At 57.8% G+C, this 18,572-nt stretch overlaps 1 protein-coding gene across 1 annotated transcript; it reads left to right on the plus strand.

Moving 5' to 3' along the window:
* The first annotated feature begins 443 nt into the window (after positions 1-443).
* MYO1G (myosin IG) lies at positions 444-16,569 on the plus strand. Its single transcript, XM_027968703.2, has 22 exons — positions 444-562; positions 2,029-2,237; positions 2,408-2,501; positions 3,299-3,464; positions 3,738-3,791; positions 4,500-4,595; positions 4,849-4,968; positions 6,382-6,606; positions 6,690-6,835; positions 7,531-7,645; positions 7,822-7,992; positions 8,201-8,271; positions 9,672-9,746; positions 9,933-10,065; positions 10,827-10,993; positions 11,417-11,624; positions 13,097-13,320; positions 13,896-14,040; positions 14,747-14,851; positions 15,056-15,169; positions 16,103-16,257; positions 16,339-16,569. Exons 1-22 carry the CDS (start codon positions 468-470, stop codon positions 16,493-16,495), a joined length of 3,045 nt encoding a protein of 1,014 aa, XP_027824504.1. The 5' UTR covers positions 444-467; the 3' UTR covers positions 16,496-16,569.
* The last annotated feature ends 2,003 nt before the right edge of the window (positions 16,570-18,572 follow it).

An 18,572-nucleotide genomic window follows, 5' to 3' on the forward strand; every position in this document is an offset into this window, starting at 1 on the left:
TTTCTCAAGGTACAATGTGCCTACCCTAAAATCCACCTAGTGTTGAGGTCTGAGAGTTGACAGACAGAGTTTTGCAGCCAGGACCACAAAAAGAAATCTCTCCTCAGGGTCCCACAAGTGATCAGCAGGGCCGGGGACTGCAGAGGCTCCTCTGCTTGGGGTGAGGGTGAGATCACAGAGGGTCGGAGTTTCCTTGACCGCCTCGACCTCAACCGTTAGGCACGCCCGGAGGGGAGGGAACCAGGAAGCAGGGGTCAGAGCCCCTTGGGAGGGGACAGCAAGCAGGGAGGGCAACCCCTTCCCGGGGCCCAGAAGAACCCACTTCCTACTTCACCACACTGCTGGGGCGGCAGGCGGGGAGGCTGCGGGCAGGGAGGGCTGGGCCTGTGCGAGAGCACCCCTCCCCTCAGCCGCTCTGCACAGGAAGGTTGGGGCAACCTGGCCTGGGTGCTTCCCGCGCCGGCAGGATGGAGGACGATGAAGGCCCTGAGTGCGGCAAGCCCGACTTTGTGCTTTTGGACCAAGTGACCATGGAAGACTTCATGGAGAATCTGAAACTCAGGTAGACCCAGGGCATGGGCTCCCCTTCTCCCTGTCCCCATCCCCAACTGGTCTCCATCAGCCCACCATCTGGGTGACCTCAGGGAGATGTCGGGGCTGGAAGGACTGTCCCCTCAGGGCCAGGACAGCCAGCCAGTGCTAGAGCAGGCTCCCCAGGCCCGTGCCTTCCACAAAGCTCAGGTGTCTCCTGAGCCTTCCTCTTGGCAGGGTCAGGCAGGTACCAGGCATCTGGACGGAGTGGCCGCTCCATCTTCCTAGTGAGGCTGTGCTGAGCTCTGGGAGCTCAAATGGAAGTGGTCAGGTGCCTCCCTGGGGTGCAGGTGGACAAACTGAGATGCCACTCTCAAGGGGACATGTGGGGTGCTTCAGGGTGTGGCTGGTAGAAGTGACACGAGGCCCTATTTGCCGGAGGGCAGAGGGCAGGGAGGAGCTGCTGGTGGTGACGACGGGTGGCTGCAGGAGCTGGCTGCATCCCTGGACAGCCATGAGGAGCGGATGGTACCCACTGTGCAGAGCCTAGGGACAGGTCCCCCTGAGCCCGGATTGTTGAAGTCAGACACCACAGGTCCTGAGTCAAGGCCAGGGTTGTGGGATGGAGAGTCAGACCGGAAATGAGCTTCTCTGTTGTATGAGGCACATAACTAAGCAGATTACAAGCTAGCTTCTGAGATGGGTACTACCATCACCATATTAACACTGAGACCCTGAACCCGGGGCCACACAGCTTGCAGACGGAGTCTGTCTTCAGCAGGTCCTGGGTGTGCAGGGAGCCAAACCGGAGAACTCCCGTGTCTGAAGCAGTGGAGGAAGGGGAACCCGGGACCGGCAGTCAGGGACAGGGCGGGTCCCAGACACTGCGGGGAACAGGCAGGCTGGGGCTCCTCCCAGGGCAGAAGGGTCAGGAGACGGACGGACACAGGCACCCTCGATGGTGACTAGAGTCGAGAGGTCTGAGGAAGTGCAGGGGAGGCCGGCGGCACTGCTGCCCCAGGCACCCTCCCAGTGCCTCCCAGTCTGCTTGCCTGGGTGGGGCTGGGCGGGTACTGCTTCTGCTTCTGGGTCCCCGCCCAGGTTTTGAGACGGAAACAACTGGAGGTCCCTCCCTCCGCCTCCCACCCCTATCTTCTCCCTAAGCTCAACCCCATCACCTAAGCTGCCAGTTCTGCCTGGCCCAATGTGGCCTTGGGCAAGTCAGTCCCTTGATAAAACAGAGTCAGGATTCCTGTGACTCCACCCCATGGAGAGCAGCTTGGACCCCAACACTACCTTTTGTGTGGATGAGGCTCCCAGCAAGATGGCAGTGGAAGACTCAAGTCAACCCCACCACTTCCCCCCCACGCACTTCTCTGCCCTCAACCCTGGGGGTGGGCCAGGGCCCCAAGACTTCCCACCTGGGCCCAATGCCCTGGGACCTGGGTACGTGTCCCCTCGGCCCTGAACACTGAGGACCTGCCTTGCCTGTGCCAGGTTCGAGAAGGGCCGCATCTACACATACATCGGTGAGGTGCTGGTGTCCGTAAACCCCTACCAGGAGCTGCCCCTGTACGGGCCGGAAGCCATCGCCAGGTACCAGGGCCGCGAGCTCTATGAGAGGCCACCCCATCTGTATGCTGTGGCCAACGCCGCCTACAGAGCAATGAAGCGCCGGTCCAGGGACACCTGCATTGTTATTTCAGGTACCTGCCTAGCATCCAGGGCCCAGAAGCTGGCTCACAGCCTCCCTGGGTCCCAGCGTTTTCATTTGTCAATGATGGTGTGGTGGTTGCAGTGCCTGGGAGTACAGGTGGGCACAGGGAGCTGGTTAAGGGGGAGCAGCCAAAAATTCTGACTGTCCGTCTGTTGGCAGGCGAGAGTGGGGCAGGGAAGACAGAAGCCAGCAAGCACATCATGCAATACATCGCAGCCGTTACCAACCCAAGCCAGCGGGCCGAGGTGGAGAGGTGAGGTCAGGGGGGCGGGGGTGGTGGTGCAGGGCTGGCCTGTGTCTCGTGCCTGCTGGAGGGAAAGAAACACAATGGAGCCCAGCTCAGGCCAAGTTCAGAGGCTGTCAGTAAGACTCCAAGTGACCCACAGCTAGGACCTTTGTTCCCAAGGAGAGGCGAGGCCTAGCATAGGGATGCCCTTCCTCTAGGGATGGGAAAGGGAGGAGGTGAAGAGGGCCAACAGACAGGTACTGGGCCCTCACAGGGACCCAATGGAAGCAGAGAGGTTGGCTGCCAGTAAGAAAAGCCCTGGATGCCAGGCCAGTATCAGGGCTGGGCCAGAAACCCAGAAACCAGGACCCATCTACCTGCCAGCAGCTCACCAACAGGGATCTGTGGGGGCAGCTTCCTGTGTGAGAGCCCTGCCTCTTCCTGTTAAGGTAGGGTAAGGTGGGGTTCGGGATAGGATTGGGGTGGCAGCAGCGTTGGAAATTCTCAAGCACATATGCCTGGCAGTGCCAAGTGTCCAGATCCAGCTCCTCATTGGGCTACAACTTTGGTCTGAGAAGGCGGGCCAATGCCTTTCAAAGCTCAAGGCTTTACAGGTCACCCAGCATGAGTGCCTGGCAGATGCCTTTCCCAGCATCTCAGAGTCAAGCGCCTGCAAGGGGCAGCGCAGGGTGAGACCGGGCCCTCAGACTCCTCTCCTCCTGTGATTGGGAAGCCTCAGGCAGCGATCCTGCATGGGGACACAGTCCTGAGTGCAAGGTCTTCGTGTTATAGTCCTGGCCTCTCTGCCTCCCCACTCCACGCAGGGTCAAGGACGTGCTGCTCAAGTCCACATGCGTGCTGGAGGCCTTCGGCAATGCCCGCACCAACCGCAACCACAACTCTAGCCGCTTTGGCAAGTACATGGACATCAACTTTGACTTCAAAGGAGACCCCGTCGGGGGACACATCCACAGCTACCTGCTGGAGAAGGTGGGCCATGCTACCAAGACCCGGGCAGGCGGGCTGCACACAGGCCTCCTTCAGGGGGTCCAGGCAGAGCCGACCGACCATGCTGACTCTCCCGGCCCTGGCACCCTGGAGGCAGGAATATACCTCCTCTGATGTCTCAGGTTCACAGGGCGGGGCTCTCTCCACAGCCAGGTCCACCGCTACCCACTACCTGCCCTGTCCTGGGGACTCTGGGACAGGCCCCTGGGATGGGGCCGGTCCCAGGCACGAGCCCAGCTGTTCCTTTCTCCACAGTCTCGGGTCCTTAAGCAGCACGTAGGCGAAAGGAACTTCCACGCCTTCTATCAGGTGAGCCAAAGCTGGCAGGTGGGCACCTGCAAGGGAGGTCCTCTTGGCCCCACCCACAGTCTATTCCCCTCCCCTACCCCTGTCTTCCCCCACCCCTACTGGGCAGGGAATTCCCTGGACATGGAAGTGTGTGTACCTCATCTGGCCTTGACGTGGGGTCTCCCTGGACCTGGGCAGGGCAGTGTCTACACTGTGTCTGACACTGAGGTGGCTTCTGGGCACTGATAGTGTCTACACTGGGTAAGACCCACTGAGAACTCAGGTGGTGTCTACACCATGTCTGACCCACTGAGGTGGGATCTCCTTGGACTTGGAGGTGGTATCTACATCCTTTCTGACTCACCAAAGTGGGTGCCTGGACACTGGCCATCTCTACATATGTCTGATCACTGAAGTAGGTCTTCCCAGGACACAGGCAGTTTCTACACAGTGTCTGACAGCAAAATGGGATCTCCCTGGATTCTAGTGGTGTCTACACCACATCGAGTAGGTTCTCATCAGACTTGTTCAGAATCTACACCATGTCTGACTTAGAAATGGGTCCTCCCTGGGCTCAGGCACTGTCCACACCATCACCATGCTGACTCATACCACGCATTCATTGGGTCAACAGTGGTTGAAGGATGCCATCTGTTTGTGGGTAGGGTGTATACGGGGGGAGTCTTTTGGAGCTCAGGGGCCTAACAGAGGGATGTTTGGGTCCTCCAGGTGCTGCGGGGCTGTGAGGATGAGGAGCTGCAAGAACTGCACCTGCAGAGAAACCCCGCAGTGTATAATTTCACCCGCCAGGGGGCAGGGCTCAATGTGAGTGGGGGCAGGGAGCCCAGGCTCTAGTCAGTCCTGGTCCCAGGACCCTGGGGCTGGAGACCAGTGGCTTGAGCTGGGCCCAGGGTGGTGTGAATGGCTCAGCGGGACTGGTGGGGCCCGACTCTACAGGCTTTCAGTTGGAGGAATCAGGGCTTAGCGTGGGGAAGGGGTGCAATGGTGAGCAAGTGCACTGAGGCAGAGGAATTGAGGTTCAGTGTGGCAGTGGTGTGCTGAGCCCTTTCCCCCCCAGGTCCTGGACACTGATGAGAAGAGCCACCACCAGGCGGTGACGGAGGCCATGCGGGTGATCGGCTTCAGTCCTGAGGAGGTGGCCTCTGTGCACCGGATCCTGGCCGCTATACTGCACCTGGTGAGCCTGCCTGTGGGCACTGCGGCCACTTCCCCATGTGGTGCTCTGGCTGGGCACCTCCCTTGAAGGAGACGATTGGCCTCTAACAACCCAGCAGTGTAACTGGCCCACTCCTCTCTCTGCTGAAACCTAAGTTGTTTCGATTATGGGTTCCCATAATGTGTCTGGTCTGTGTCTGGTAGATTAGCCTGTACTTAGCAGGTAAGGCGGAGAAGGCAATAGCACCCCACTCCAGTACTCTTGCTTGGAAAATCCCATGGACGGAGGAGCCTGGAAAGCTGCAGTCCATGGGGTCGCTGAGGGTCAGACACTACTGAGCGACTTCACCTTCACTTTTCACTTTCATGCACTGGAGAAGGAAATGGCAACCCACTCCAGTGTTCTTGCCTGGAGAATCCCAGGGATGGGGGAGCCTGGCGGGCTGCCATCTGTGGGGTGACACAGAATAGGACACGACTGAAGCAACTTAGTAGCAGCAGCAGGTAAGGGCAGTTTGGGCTCAGTAAAATGGAAACAGTGGCAGATTTTATTTTCTTGAGCTCCAAAATTACTGCAGACGGTGACTACAGCCATGAAATTAAAAGATGCTTGCTCCTTGAAAGAAAAGCTATGACAAACCTAGACAGCATATTAAAAAGCAGAGACATCACTTTGCCAACAAAGGTCTGTCTAGTCAAAGCCATGGTTTTTCCAGTGGTCACGTACAGATGTGAAAGTTAAACCATAAAGAAGGCTAAGCACCAAAGAACTGATGCTATCAAACTGAACTGCTGATCTTGAGAGTCCCTTGGACTGCAAGGAGATCAAACCAATCAAAGGAAATCAACTAAAAGAAATCAACTCTGAATTTTCATTGGAACCACTGATGTTGAAGCTGAAGCTCCAATACTTTGGCCACTTGATGCAAATAGCCAACTCATGGGAAAAGCTCCTGATGCTGGGAAAGACTGAGGGCAGGAGGAGAAGGGGCAACAGAGGATGAGATGGTTGGATGGCATCACTGACTCAATGGACGTGAGTTTGAGCAAGCTCCGGGAGATGGAGAAGGACAGGGAAGCCTGGCATGCTGCAGTCCATGGCGTTACAGAGTCAGACACAACTTAGCAACTGACAACAAACACGCAGACCTGGCTCTTGCTTCTGTCACCTAAGAGTTGAGTGACTTCGGGCAGGTTACTCAGTGACTCTGAGCCTCTGCTCTCTCTGAGGAAACATGAGGTGTGGGCAGCACATAACCAGCTACAGGAGAACACGGTGGGCCCATTCACATGACATTCCCAGTGGGAGGCCTTGGGGAAGGCTTTGGTTGCTCCAGGAGCTGCTCCTCATGCCCCTGCCTTCCCTTCCCTGGGCATAAGTGTACAGGCTCCTCTGAGACACAGAGCCTGACTCTTGATGATTTACCATCACCAGGGAAATATTGAGTTCGTGGAGCTAGAGGAGAACAACCTGGAGCAGGGGCACCTGGCGGTGACCGAGGAAGTGCTGGTGGACCACGTGGCTGAGCTGACGGCCACACCCCGGGAGCTAGTGCTGCGCTGCCTACTAGCTCGCACTGTGGCCTCCGGAGGCAGGGAGGTCATTGAGAAGGGCCACACTGCGGCCGAGGCCAGCTATGCCCGGGACGCCTGTGCCAAGGTATTCTAGGGGGTGGGTGGGGAACCCCGGAGGAGACAAGGCCAGAGGCAGTCAGAAGCAGCTGGCTCTTTGCCTCTCCCCAGGCAGTGTACCAGCGACTATTTGAGTGGGTGGTGGACCGGATTAATCATGTCATGGAACCCCGGGACCGGGACCCCCGGCGTGATGGCAAGGACACAGTCATCGGTGTGCTGGACATCTATGGCTTTGAGGTGTTCCCCGTCAATAGGTGGGTAGCTCCGCCACCTCTTCCCACACTCTGACCCCCCCCCCCAACTCTTAGTCCTGGGGAGCTCGGCTGGGCAGAGGAACAGGATGCCTAGTGTCCACCATGGTTGGTCCTTGGCCCCCAGGCTCATGTCTTCAAGCCTGCTTCAGCTGTGCCACTGCCCACTGGTGCCTGGAATGCCAAGATCTTGGCTTACTTTCCCTCACAGGGACTCCCCAATCCACTTCAGGGCACGTGTGCTGGGTGGGCTAGGGGGTGGGGACCAGGTAAAAGAGCAGCCCAGAGTGGGAGATGCATCCTACAGGGAGGCCACTTGGGGTGCCTGGCTCCAGACCCCTCAGGCGATCTTCAGGGCATCTATCTGGGGGGATCCCTGCTATTCAATGGGCTTTCCTGGTGACCCAGATGATAAAGAATCCTCCTGCAATGTGGAAAACCTGGGTTTGATCCCTGGGTTGGGAAGATCCCCTGGAGGAGAGCATAGCAACCCACTCCAATATTCTTGCCTGGAGAATTCCATGGACAGAGGAGCCTGGCAGGCTACAGTCCATGGAGTCACAAAGAGCTGGACACGGCTGAGCAACTAAGCACAGCACAGCTGCTCTTGGTTGCACTCACTCTGCACGGAGCCAAAGCCTTAGTGTGGGTGGTCGAGGCATGACTCTGAACGGCCCTTCTGCCCACCCCTCCTCCAGCTTCGAGCAGTTCTGCATCAATTACTGTAATGAGAAGCTGCAGCAGCTCTTCATCCAGCTCATCCTGAAGCAGGAGCAGGAGGAATACGAGCGGGAGGGCATCGCCTGGCAGACCGTGGGTGCCCGACCCTCCCTGAACCCGCGGGTCCCGGGTGGGAGGGAGATGGGGGGAGGGACAGTGCTGGGCCAGCAGGTGTGCGGAGGAGGGCTGCAAGATGTGGACACTGGGCAGGAACACAGGCAGGAGACTGGCGGACAGGGCTCGGGAGCTACCCTGCTTGCCTGCCGCAGGTGGAGTACTTCAACAACGCCACCATCGTGGACCTGGTGGAGCGACCCCACCGGGGCATCCTGGCGGTGCTGGATGAGGCCTGCAGCACTGCGGGCCCCATCACCGACCGGATCTTCCTGCAGACCCTGGACACACACCACCGCCACCACCCACACTATACCAGCCGCCAGGTGCCCCTCTGCCCCTGCGGTACCCCCTCCCTCTGCCCCTCCCACTTTTCCCAGCACTGGCGAGTGCCCCACGGTGCACACTGCCTGTCTTGGGGTGGGTGGGGGGTCTTGGTGGTGGCTCAGCCTCCTCTGCAGGGCTGTCTCACCTTTCTCTCCCAGATCCCCCTCACACCTTCTAGGTATTGACCTGGGCTGTCCCCATCCATAGCTCTGCCCCACAGACAAGACCATGGAGTTTGGCCGAGACTTCCGGATCAAGCACTATGCAGGGGATGTCACGTAAGGGCCCCCCACTGGGCGTCTGGTTCCCCCCCACTGGGCGTCTGGTTCCCCCTCACCGCCCCTTCCCCTTTTTAAGACACTGGAAATATGCTCTTCACCAGATTCACAAATGAGAAATATCAATTAGGGCTTTTAAGATTGTGATTCTTAGCCCTGGCTGTATCCTAGAATCTTCTGGGCAGCTTTAAAAAAGAAAAAGCCAATTTCTGGTAGAGTGGCTGGAGATTCTGAGGTGCAGCTAGGGTGGGACCTCTGTTCTGAGCCCAGGACCAGTTCTTTCATTTTTTAAAAATTATGTATTTCTTTATTTATTGGCCACGCTGGACTTTTGTTGCTGTGTGGACGTTTCTGTAGTTGCAGAGAGCAGGGGATACTCTGTAGTTTCAGTGCACGGGCTTCTCATTGTGGTGGCTTCTCTTGTTGCAGAGCACAGGCTCTAGGGTTCACAAGCTTCAGTAGTCGCAGCTCCCAGGCTCAACAGTTGTGGAGCACGGGTTTAGTTGCTCTGCGCCATGTGGCATCTTCCCAGACCAGGGACTAAGCCCATGTCCCCTGCATTGGCAGGCAGATTCTTCACCACTGAGCCATCAGGGAAGCCCTGGGGCCAGTTCTTGTCACCTTTAGTCAGCGAGGCGGAATAGAGAGGCCAGATGATGTGTTTTTAATGAACTCCCAGGCCAGGTGGACATAGCCAGTCCTCAGGCCACACACTGAGCACCAAAGTCCCTAGTGTCTCCCAAAAGTGGCCATGATTATTATTAATTCCCCTGTCACACACATCACCCAGAATTGGATCTGAGGTGACTCACAGAGAGAGGCACAAATGTCCCATGTGTCCTTCACAAGGAGAAGAAATAAAATCAAAAAGGCGAAGCTGCCAGAAGTCAGATCCCATGGCCCCGAGACTTTTCTAGGAACTGCAAGTGAAGCCAAGATTTTGGCACTGAGCTTTCTAGCAAAGGCTAGAATGATGAATCTGAAGTTCTCCAGGCCAAGGAGCCAAACAGACCAATGACTCAGGAGTTCCTGGTTGTAACTGCAATTGCTGACATTTATTTATGGAAACTCAGTAGGCACTGAGGGTGTGATGTCTACTGAGGCACAGAGAGTTTAAGTCACTTGTTCCAAGTCACACAGCATGTATGTGCTAAAGCCAGGATTCAGTGATGCAACATTTGGCTCTGTGGGCATAACCCCTTGACTCATCTTTCAGAAGAGAAACTTCTGAGGGAAGAGGTCTTATATGATGAGAGGGAAAGCAGATAGGAGACGGGAAGAAAGAGGAGCATGTGAGGAGACAGGAAGGGAGGCTGGCCAGGTGGGAGGAGGGGGAGGGGCACACTAGGGGGTCAGAAGCCCCTTGCCTCCTCACTGGCCCTCCCCCTGCCCTCCCCCAGGTACTCTGTGGAGGGCTTCATTGATAAGAACAGAGACTTCCTCTTCCAGGACTTCAAGCGGCTGCTGTACAACAGGTGAGGGGGGCTCTCTGGGGCTGTGCGTGGGTGCCAGACGGTGAAGGCCCAGGCACTCCGGCTGGAAGGGCCTTCAGACACTCCGTCTGACCCTCACAGCCCGAGGTCATGAAGGTTACACAGGGCTGAGCTGGGGTGGGGGCTGTCCTCCTGGAGGGCATCTGGGCATGCGGCCTATGTCCACAGCACGGATCCCACCCTGCGGGCCATGTGGCCAGATGGGCAGCAGGACATCACGGAGGTGACCAAGCGTCCCCTGACAGCCGGCACACTCTTCAAGAACTCCATGGTGGCCCTGGTGGAAAACCTGGCCTCCAAGGTACAGCACCCCCACCTTGAGTCTGGATCCTTTCAGATCCTTCTGTCTGTGCCTGAATGTCAAGCTGGGTCCTCCACTGCCTCCTTGCATCATAAGAGGGTGTTCCTTTCCTGTCTGCTGTGAGCCATACCTCCTCCAGCAGAAAGGGACCTGCCACTGCTCAGGTTACAATGCCCTGGGCTGGGCCAAGGCTTGAGTAAACACAAGATCCTTGTAGCCTTCCCCCGGCCCCATTGCTTCTGGGGAAGACCTCACCCAGAACTTGAGTTGGCCCAGCCCTGGTCCTGCCTGGAGCCAGGATTAGCTTTCTGGAAGCTGGAGCCACCAGGACAAGAAAGTGGCTCTCACATCTTGCAGAGATTGGGGCCCAAAGTCAGAGAGGGCAGCAGGAGGATGCCAGGGCCAGATTAACATCAGAATGTCCAGAGACTCTGTAGGGCCTCTGGGAAGGCAAGAGGAAGAGCTGAGGGGCTCTGCTGCACTGTCAGAACCTGAATGTGGGCCAGCTTCCTGCCCACACCCAGCACTGGAGCTCCCAGGTCCCATTCTGCCCACCACGCCCTCATCCTCACTCTCTTCCTGTCTGGCTTTGCCCTTTTGCCTGCCCTTGGCCCCCAGGCCTCCCTGTCCCCCTGAGAGATTCTCTGCCCTATGGATGGCAGCATTGGAGGGACAGAGACAGGCCTGAGCTCCTCACTGCCCCTGTCCGGTAACTGCAGGGCTGTGACACTGGCCTCTCCGAGTGTCCTTTGTCCCCACAGGAGCCCTTCTACGTCCGCTGCATCAAGCCCAATGAGGACAAGGTGGCCGGGAAGCTGGATGAGGGTCACTGTCGCCACCAGGTCGCATATCTGGGGCTGCTGGAGAACGTGAGGGTCCGCAGGGCAGGCTTCGCTTCCCGCCAGCCCTATCCTCGATTCCTGCTCAGGTACAGCCCCTTCTCCCAGGGGACTGGTCCTTGAGAAGTTCCATCAGCCGGCAGGGGGTGCCCAAAGCAACGAGCGCTTTTCAGACGTCAGTGCCGAAGCCTGCAGGCTGCTGCTGACCCGGGGACACTGCCAGTCTTGAAGGCCCCTCGCGTGACACAAGGAGTGGGGCTGGGCAGGGTGGGCGGACGTGGGCATGGCACGGAGGGGTATGGGCGTGGCACGGGGTGTAGGCGTGGCAGGGGTGTGGGCGTGGCAGGGAGCTGGCGTTGGAGTGGGAGTGGCTTGGGGGAAAGGGCGGGAGGGAGGAGGGGGAGGAGAGGAGGAGGGAGAGGGTCGGGGGGAGGAGAGGGGAGGAGGATGGCGGCTTAGGTCCACACCCCTTCCCAGGGCCCAGCGCCCACAGCCGGGTCCTGCCGTGACAGGTACAAGATGACATGTGAGTACACGTGGCCGAATCACCTGCTGGGCTCGGATAAGGCGGCCGTGGGCGCTCTCCTGGAGCAGCACGGGCTGCATGGGGACGTGGCCTTTGGCCACAGCAAGCTCTTCATCCGTTCGCCCCGCACACTGGTCACTCTGGAGCAGAGCCGCGCCTGTCTCATCCCCATCATCGTGCTGCTGCTGCAGAAGGTGCGGCCAGCTGGACGCCTGCCAGGGCCGGTGTCGAGGGGGGCTGGAGAGCGCTCTGAGCATTACTTGGGGGTAGGAGAGAGATGGGTGTGCACCACCCGAGGTAGGGGGTGTGTGTGAGTGCACTGAGGGGACCACAGACACTGTTCCAAGTACTAGAGAAGTCCCCTGCTCACAGGTGACAAATGGAGATCGAAACTGACAAGCAAAAAGTGTGGCCCAGGTGCTCAAAACAAGATAATCAGGAATCTGGCTTCTTTACTTCTTTCCTTTCCCTTCCTTTCTTCCATTTATCCTGAAATATTTCAAACCTGGAGAAACTCAGGCAGAATGGTGTACTGAATTCCCAGTCTCTGACTTCCCTGCCTCATGACCCCTGTGGTTTTGTGTAGGCACCTTACCTTCATTCGCTTTATTTTGAATCGAATCATTTCGTTTATAATCATTTCAGTATGCCTTTCCAAAGGATAAGGATTCTCCCACCTCTCCTCATAATGTTTTACTTTGAACACTTCAAACCTATAAAAACTAGAAAGATTCGTACAATGTACCATTCAACTGGATGGCTACAATTATGTGTTCTCGCCCACCGCCCCATCTCTGTCTGTCTGCCTTTATCTCTTTCCACATCCACATACAGATACCCATAGATTTGCATTATTTCCCTATCCACATAAAGTAATGACCTCTAAATCCTTCATCACACGTGTATCCTGAGAACAAGGACATTCCTCTTTATAACCACACTGACATTAGCCCATTCAAGAAAACTAACACTGATAAAATATAACCTACATAGCTGATTATCTAACATGTAGGCCATATTCAAATTTCCAAAAGGGTCCCACCATGACCCATTATGTCTTTTAAAAACCAAGAATCCAATGAATGATGACACACTGCGTTTTGTTGTTACCTCTGATATCTCCTCTAACACACAGGGGTTATTTTTAAGAACATGACACAATACCACACCATCCCAGAAATAGGATTTAGAAAGTTGTTTCTGACTTCCTGTGTCCTGTCCAGTCAGTAACCACATGTCCCCAATCGTGTCCTCAGTCTGTTCAAGTCAGGTTTTAATCTGTGAGTTCACTGGGCTGCTCGTCTTGTAGGGTCTCCAGTCTCGTAGGATTTGATGGTCACATTCTCAGGGTACTCCTCCAATTTGGGATCTCCTCATATGAGGGAGGAGCTTCTCTGGTGGCTCAGAGAGTAAAGAATCCACCTGCAATGCAGGAGACCTGGGTTTGATCCCTGGGTTGGGAAGACCCCCTGGAGAAGGGCATGGCAACCTACTCCAGTATTCTTGCCTAGAGAATCCCCATGGACAGAGGAGCTTGGAGGGCTACGGTCCATAGGGTCACAAAGAGTGGGGCACGACTGAGAGACTAAGCACAGCACAGCAGCACATGTGAGGGAGGTGGGGCCTGGCACGGCCTGACGGAGCACCACCTCCTACCGGCCCCCAGGCATGGCGGGGCACGCTGGCCAGGAGGCGCTGCCGGCGACTGAGGGCCATCTACACCATCATGCGCTGGTTCCGGAGGCACAAGGTGCGTGCTCACCTGACAGAGCTGCAGCGGCGATTCCAGGCTGCGCGGCAGCCCCCGCACTATGGCCGTGACCTCGTCTGGCCCCCACCGCCCACCGTGCTGCAGCCTTTCCAGGACATCTGCCAGGCCCTCTTCTCCAGGTACTTGCTCTCCGCCCCCACCCCCCTTGGTCTTTTCCACTCAGCTAGAGCCCATTGAACACCTGGACCAGGTCATCTGAACCCCACAGAGCCAGCTAGGAGACACACAGTCCCACTGGATAAACAGGAAGACAGAGGGCTGTGCGCATCCGTTGACAGCCTACACCTCACAACCGCTAGAAGATTCCTAATGTCTCCAGCACCATTCTGGACATCTGGAGGGCTTGCAGGCCTTTATCTCCTTCCTAGGGCCCTGCAGGGTGGGTGGTAGGTTGAAGCTAGAAGTAAGGGAAACTGCAACTAAGCCAGGCTTTGAAGGCTGAGTAGGAGTTCTTTAGGACAAGGTGTGAAGGGCAACCAGTGTGCTCAGAGGGGGAGAGGCCACCTTCCATTGAGACCAGGGAGGCTGGGACACAGAGGGCGGCCAGTGCCAGGCTGAGGGGCTTGGCCTTCTCCTACTGGGGTAAAGGACGTGAAAAGTCATTAACGTGTGTTCTCAGGCAAGGGGACAGAACCAGGAGTGGGGAGGGGCAAGGCCTTCACAGCGGTCCATCTGACTACCTGGCCCTCTCCAGGTGGCGGGCCCGGCAGCTGGTGAAGAACATCCCCCCTTCGGACATGGCTCAGATCAAGGCCAAGGTGGCCGCCATGGCAGCCCTGCAGGAGCTACGGCAGGACTGGGGCTGCCGGCGGGCCTGGGCCCGGGACTACTTGTCCTCCGTAAGTGTCGGGGCTGCGGGGGCTGGCTGCCAGGGAGGGGCTCCAGGCTGAGACCTTGCCTGTGTCCACCTTAGCTGTCCGGTCTCTGGGCCTGGCTGTCCTGTGGGCTGTCCCCCTGTGTCCTTGCCCCTTGCCTCCACAGTTTAAGGGTTTTCACTGAGAACCAGCTGACGTAGGCTTTACTGAGAGCCTTCAGTACCCTACTCCCACTCCCTTTCCTATGTTCTCAACCTCCCATTCTCAGGCACAGACCCCCTTGTTAGGCACAGCCCCTTGACTGGCACCCAACACCATGGCTCCCGTTGGCCCACATGGGCACTGTGAGTGGCCCCCTGGCCCAGTTCTGCAGGGGCAGAAGCCTCAGGGGTATGAGGTTGGCCCAAATGGATGGCTTAGCATGGAAGAGCCAGGTCCTGCTTGGCCCCTTCCATCTCAGCGTCTGTCCAGGCCTGGCCTGAGGAGCTGGGTGGGTGGGTGGGTGGGTGGGTGTGGGGGGCTCAGATATGTGCCTAGAACCTTAGGGCTGCAGGGGTCTGTGTGGTGGGCTTCAGGAAACCCAGCGTGGTGGCTGGGCCCACCGGGAGGCTCGTGCATGACATGATGAGGTTTTCTGAGGTCAAGGATAGCTGTGCGGATTCGTTAAGAGTCTTGGTCAATCACGCATGGTCCCACAACCTCACCCCACGCAACCCCCAACTGTCCCCAGCCCACAGACAACCCCACAGCCTCAGGCCTGTTTGCTCAGCGACTGAAGACGCTTCGGGAAAAAGACGGCTTTGGGGCCGTGCTCTTCTCCAGCCACGTCAGAAAGGTGAGCAGTGGGTTCAGGGCTGCTGGCTGATGACAGCCCTGGCTTAGGCCCAGCTAAGAGGTTTCACAACTACTCTTGAACTTCGAAAACTTCAGCTCCAACCCAGTTAGTGAGAGAATGGCTTCACAGAGGGGAGGCCTCCAGCCATACCTCCTGGGGAGCCCCCTGGGCCAGGCAGTGACCCTGAAACCACCCGTCCTGCAGGTGAATCGCTTCAGCAAAAGCCGGGACCGGGCACTGTTGCTCACAGATCGGCACCTCTACAAGCTGGAGCCAGGCCGGCAGTACCGGGTGATGCGGGCCGTGCCCCTGGACGCGGTGAGCCCTGTGGGAGGGCAGAGGCATTCGCCGGGCTCCAGCGGGCCCAGTGTCCTGCTGGGCACTGCTGCTGGGCCCCTCCCCTCATGTCTCCCTGGGATGACCAGAGCTATCTAGAACTCAGCATCGGCTCAGGATGGCGGCTTCCCCTCAACCCCCACTGAACAGCCTGCCCATGGGTATAGGGCCCCAAACTCCATGCTCAGCCTCCTCACCCCGCTCCTGCTGAACTCTTGGGCAGAGCCAAATGGCCCCTCTTTCCCACATCTGCGCCTGAGCCTGCCTGGGGGTCCTCCCTACCTGGACCACGTGGTCCTGGCTGCAGTGTGTGGCTGCCACCCATGGGACCTTGTCCCTTCCCTTCACCCCTCTGCCTAGCTCTTTGGCCCACTACTCCCTGGAGTCACAGCTCATACTTCCTCAGGACAAGGGACAACCCAGGGCAGAAACTGAGGCTGGGAGTCCCTATAGCTCTCAGGATGAGGGACCATCTGGTACCATGGCCACTACCAGTGTGGATATTTTAAATGCAATGGACAAGGAAAGAAAAGTGAAAGTTCAGCTTCTTAGTTGCACCGGCACATTCAGGTTCTAGAAAGCTATAAGTGAGCAATGGTGCCATGTTAGACTTTGCAGATCTAGAATATTCCGTCACGGCAAAAGTCCTCTTGTGTGGTGCACCTTGCCCACCCCTCTCCTTAATGGGCAGGACCAGAAAGGGAGGAAAGGGACCTAGAGGGGACGGCAGGACTGTACAGCCTGCAGGGAGGATGGAGGACTGGAGCTCGAAGAGGCTGTCTGAAGAGGGCAGGGTGCTGGGAAGGGAAGACACCCAGGCGAACGTGTGTTCCTGGGATGCTGGGGCCCTCCAGAATGCAAGGTCAGGGTGGAGGGCCTGCCACACCCCTGACCCTGAGACCCTGCCCCCTTCAGGTGACCGGGCTGAGCGTGACCAGCGGGCGGGACCAGCTGGTGGTGCTGCACGCGCGGGGCTATGACGACCTGGTGGTGTGTCTGCACCGCTCCCAGCCGCCACTGGACAACCGCATCGGGGAGCTGGTGGGGGTGCTGGCCGCACACTGCCAGGGGTGAGTCCCTGGGCACGGGCAGGGCGGCGGCTGCCTATCTAAGGAGCCTGGCCCATCCTGACCCTGCCCTCCTTCCTTCAGGGAGGGACGGGCCCTGGAGGTCCGCGTGTCCGATTGCATCCCCCTCACCCAGCGCGGGGCCCGGCGCCTGGTATCCGTGGAGCACAGATCAGAGCAGCCAGAGCCAGATTTCCGCTGCAGCCGTGGTACCTTCACCCTCCTGTGGCCAAGCTGCTGAGAGGTTCTCCACCTGCGCCCACACCAGTGACAGATCGCACTCTCGCTGTGCAATAAAGGATGTTGAGTCTGTGATGGGCATGGCTTGTGTCTATGGGTATACAGTCTCCAGCCATCGCCAACGTGGCAAATGTCACCCGTGTCCTCTGCTGATCCCTACATCTGAGGCTGCCCCTCGTGGGTTTCTGACTCTCCCCACAGCCTTGGTCTCTTTCTCTCTCCCCCACTCCTGTAGGCCCATTGTTCCTAGTGGGCCATTGGGGAAGTTGGGGGTCCCAGGGCTGTCTTTGGGCAGGGCTTGGGCAGAGAACACACTGGGGCACATACTGTCCCAGCTGCTGTCTGTGTCGGTGCTGACTGTGGCCATCCCAGGCCCTGAGAATCCTATATCTGGGATGCTGGGAGCCAGGACCTTCCAGAGTCTGGGAGGGCATCCCTGTGCCTGGGCTTCTCCAGGAAGCCAACCCAAGGAAGGCCAGAGTAGACACACCTCTACCCACTCTGACCAGCAGATCCCCTCCCCAGCCCCTTGGGTCCTCCCCACCCCCCTGCCCCCCAGCCCTTCACCCTAGCTCTCCAGCACCTCCCCTCCCAGCCCTTCTCCAGTCCCAGACCTTCTCCTCTCTTGATAGGTGGCCTCTCTGCTCTCACAGCTGCTCCCTTCCTCTTCCTGGGGCACTCTGATTTGGGGGGCATCCTTGCTTAATTGTGACCCGCTGGCGTGGACAGAGGTTGACCTGTTTGCTGTGGATTCTGGCTGTGTCGTGGAAGGGCTCAGAACTTACGGATGCTTCCCCTTGTCACACTTCTCCTCTCCTGGAGGTGGGCGGGGTAACATCCCCACCATGCAGGTCTGCGTCTGTCTGCTCCTGACCTGGAAGAGCAGCTTGATTCGGAACCCAGACTTGAGGCAGCCCCCCAAAGCCCGGACATGGCCTACTCCAGAGTCTCTCCCCAGCGCTGATGGCTAAGCTGGCTCCTTCCTTCCAGTGTTCTTGTCTTAGGGCAGGCGCCTGCCCCAAGGCTCACATCATGATCCTGCAGCCTACCTTCACCTCCATTCATTATTTGGGGCCCCCATCAAGGCAAACGGGCTCCACCTTTAAGTAACATTGAGATCAGCACAGTTATCAGCTATCACCCTGGACTTCCACCTTCTCTCAAATTCTAACCTGCTGTGGTCTCATTCCCTGTGGCTACCAGTTGTCTATGGAGAGCGCTGCCTAGTTTGAAGCACCCCCCGCCCCTCTTCTCACTGCTCTTAGGAAAATGGCAAATCCTAATCAGATAGGCCTTCCAGAATTATCCCCACCACAAGCTCAGAGCCCTTTCAGGCAGCAGGACCCCAGCCCCCTCCTTCCTTGGGACCTTTGCTCATGCGTCTACCTCTGGGAAGAGTGTCCCCGCTGCCTCTCTTCACCTGCTCGAGCCTCATTCCTCAGGTCCTCTCCTGCTGCTGCTGCTAAGTCGCTTCAGTCGTGTCCGACTCTGTGCGACCCCAGAGACAGCAGCCCACCAGGCTCCCCGTCCCCGGGATTCTCCAGGCAAGAACACTGGAGTGGGTTGCCATTTGCTTCTCCAATGCATGAAAGTGAAAAGTGAAAGTGAAAGTGAAGTCGTGTCCGACTCTTCAAGACCCCGTGGACTGCAACCCACCAGGCTCCTCTGCCCATGGGATTTTCCAGGCAAGAGTACTGGAGTGGGGTGCCATCGCCTTCTCCCAGTTCCTCTCCTACATGTTCTTTATTCCTTGAGAACCCCTTCTGCCCCACCCTTGGGCCCCCTTCTGCAGGGCACCTTGTCATCATGCACACAGTGCCTCTCTTATGCAGCTTCCCGGTCACTTGCAAACATCGCATGGGTTTCCCTGTTGTTTGCTCGAGTCAGGCCTCAGGCCTGGTCACGGTGGCTTTGATTGGGCCTGCTCTGCTCACCACTGCAACCGTGGCTCCAGCGCGGGGCCGGCCCTGGTGAGGCACGCAGGGACCACTCCCTGACCAAGGGTCGGAGGTGTTTGCTGAGTGGCATCCTGACAGGGAAAGCCCCCATCAGTGAAAAATGAAAACAAACCTGAGCTT

This window comes from Ovis aries, chromosome 4 (assembly GCF_016772045.2).
Source record: "Ovis aries strain OAR_USU_Benz2616 breed Rambouillet chromosome 4, ARS-UI_Ramb_v3.0, whole genome shotgun sequence".
NCBI lineage: Eukaryota > Metazoa > Chordata > Mammalia > Artiodactyla > Bovidae > Ovis > Ovis aries.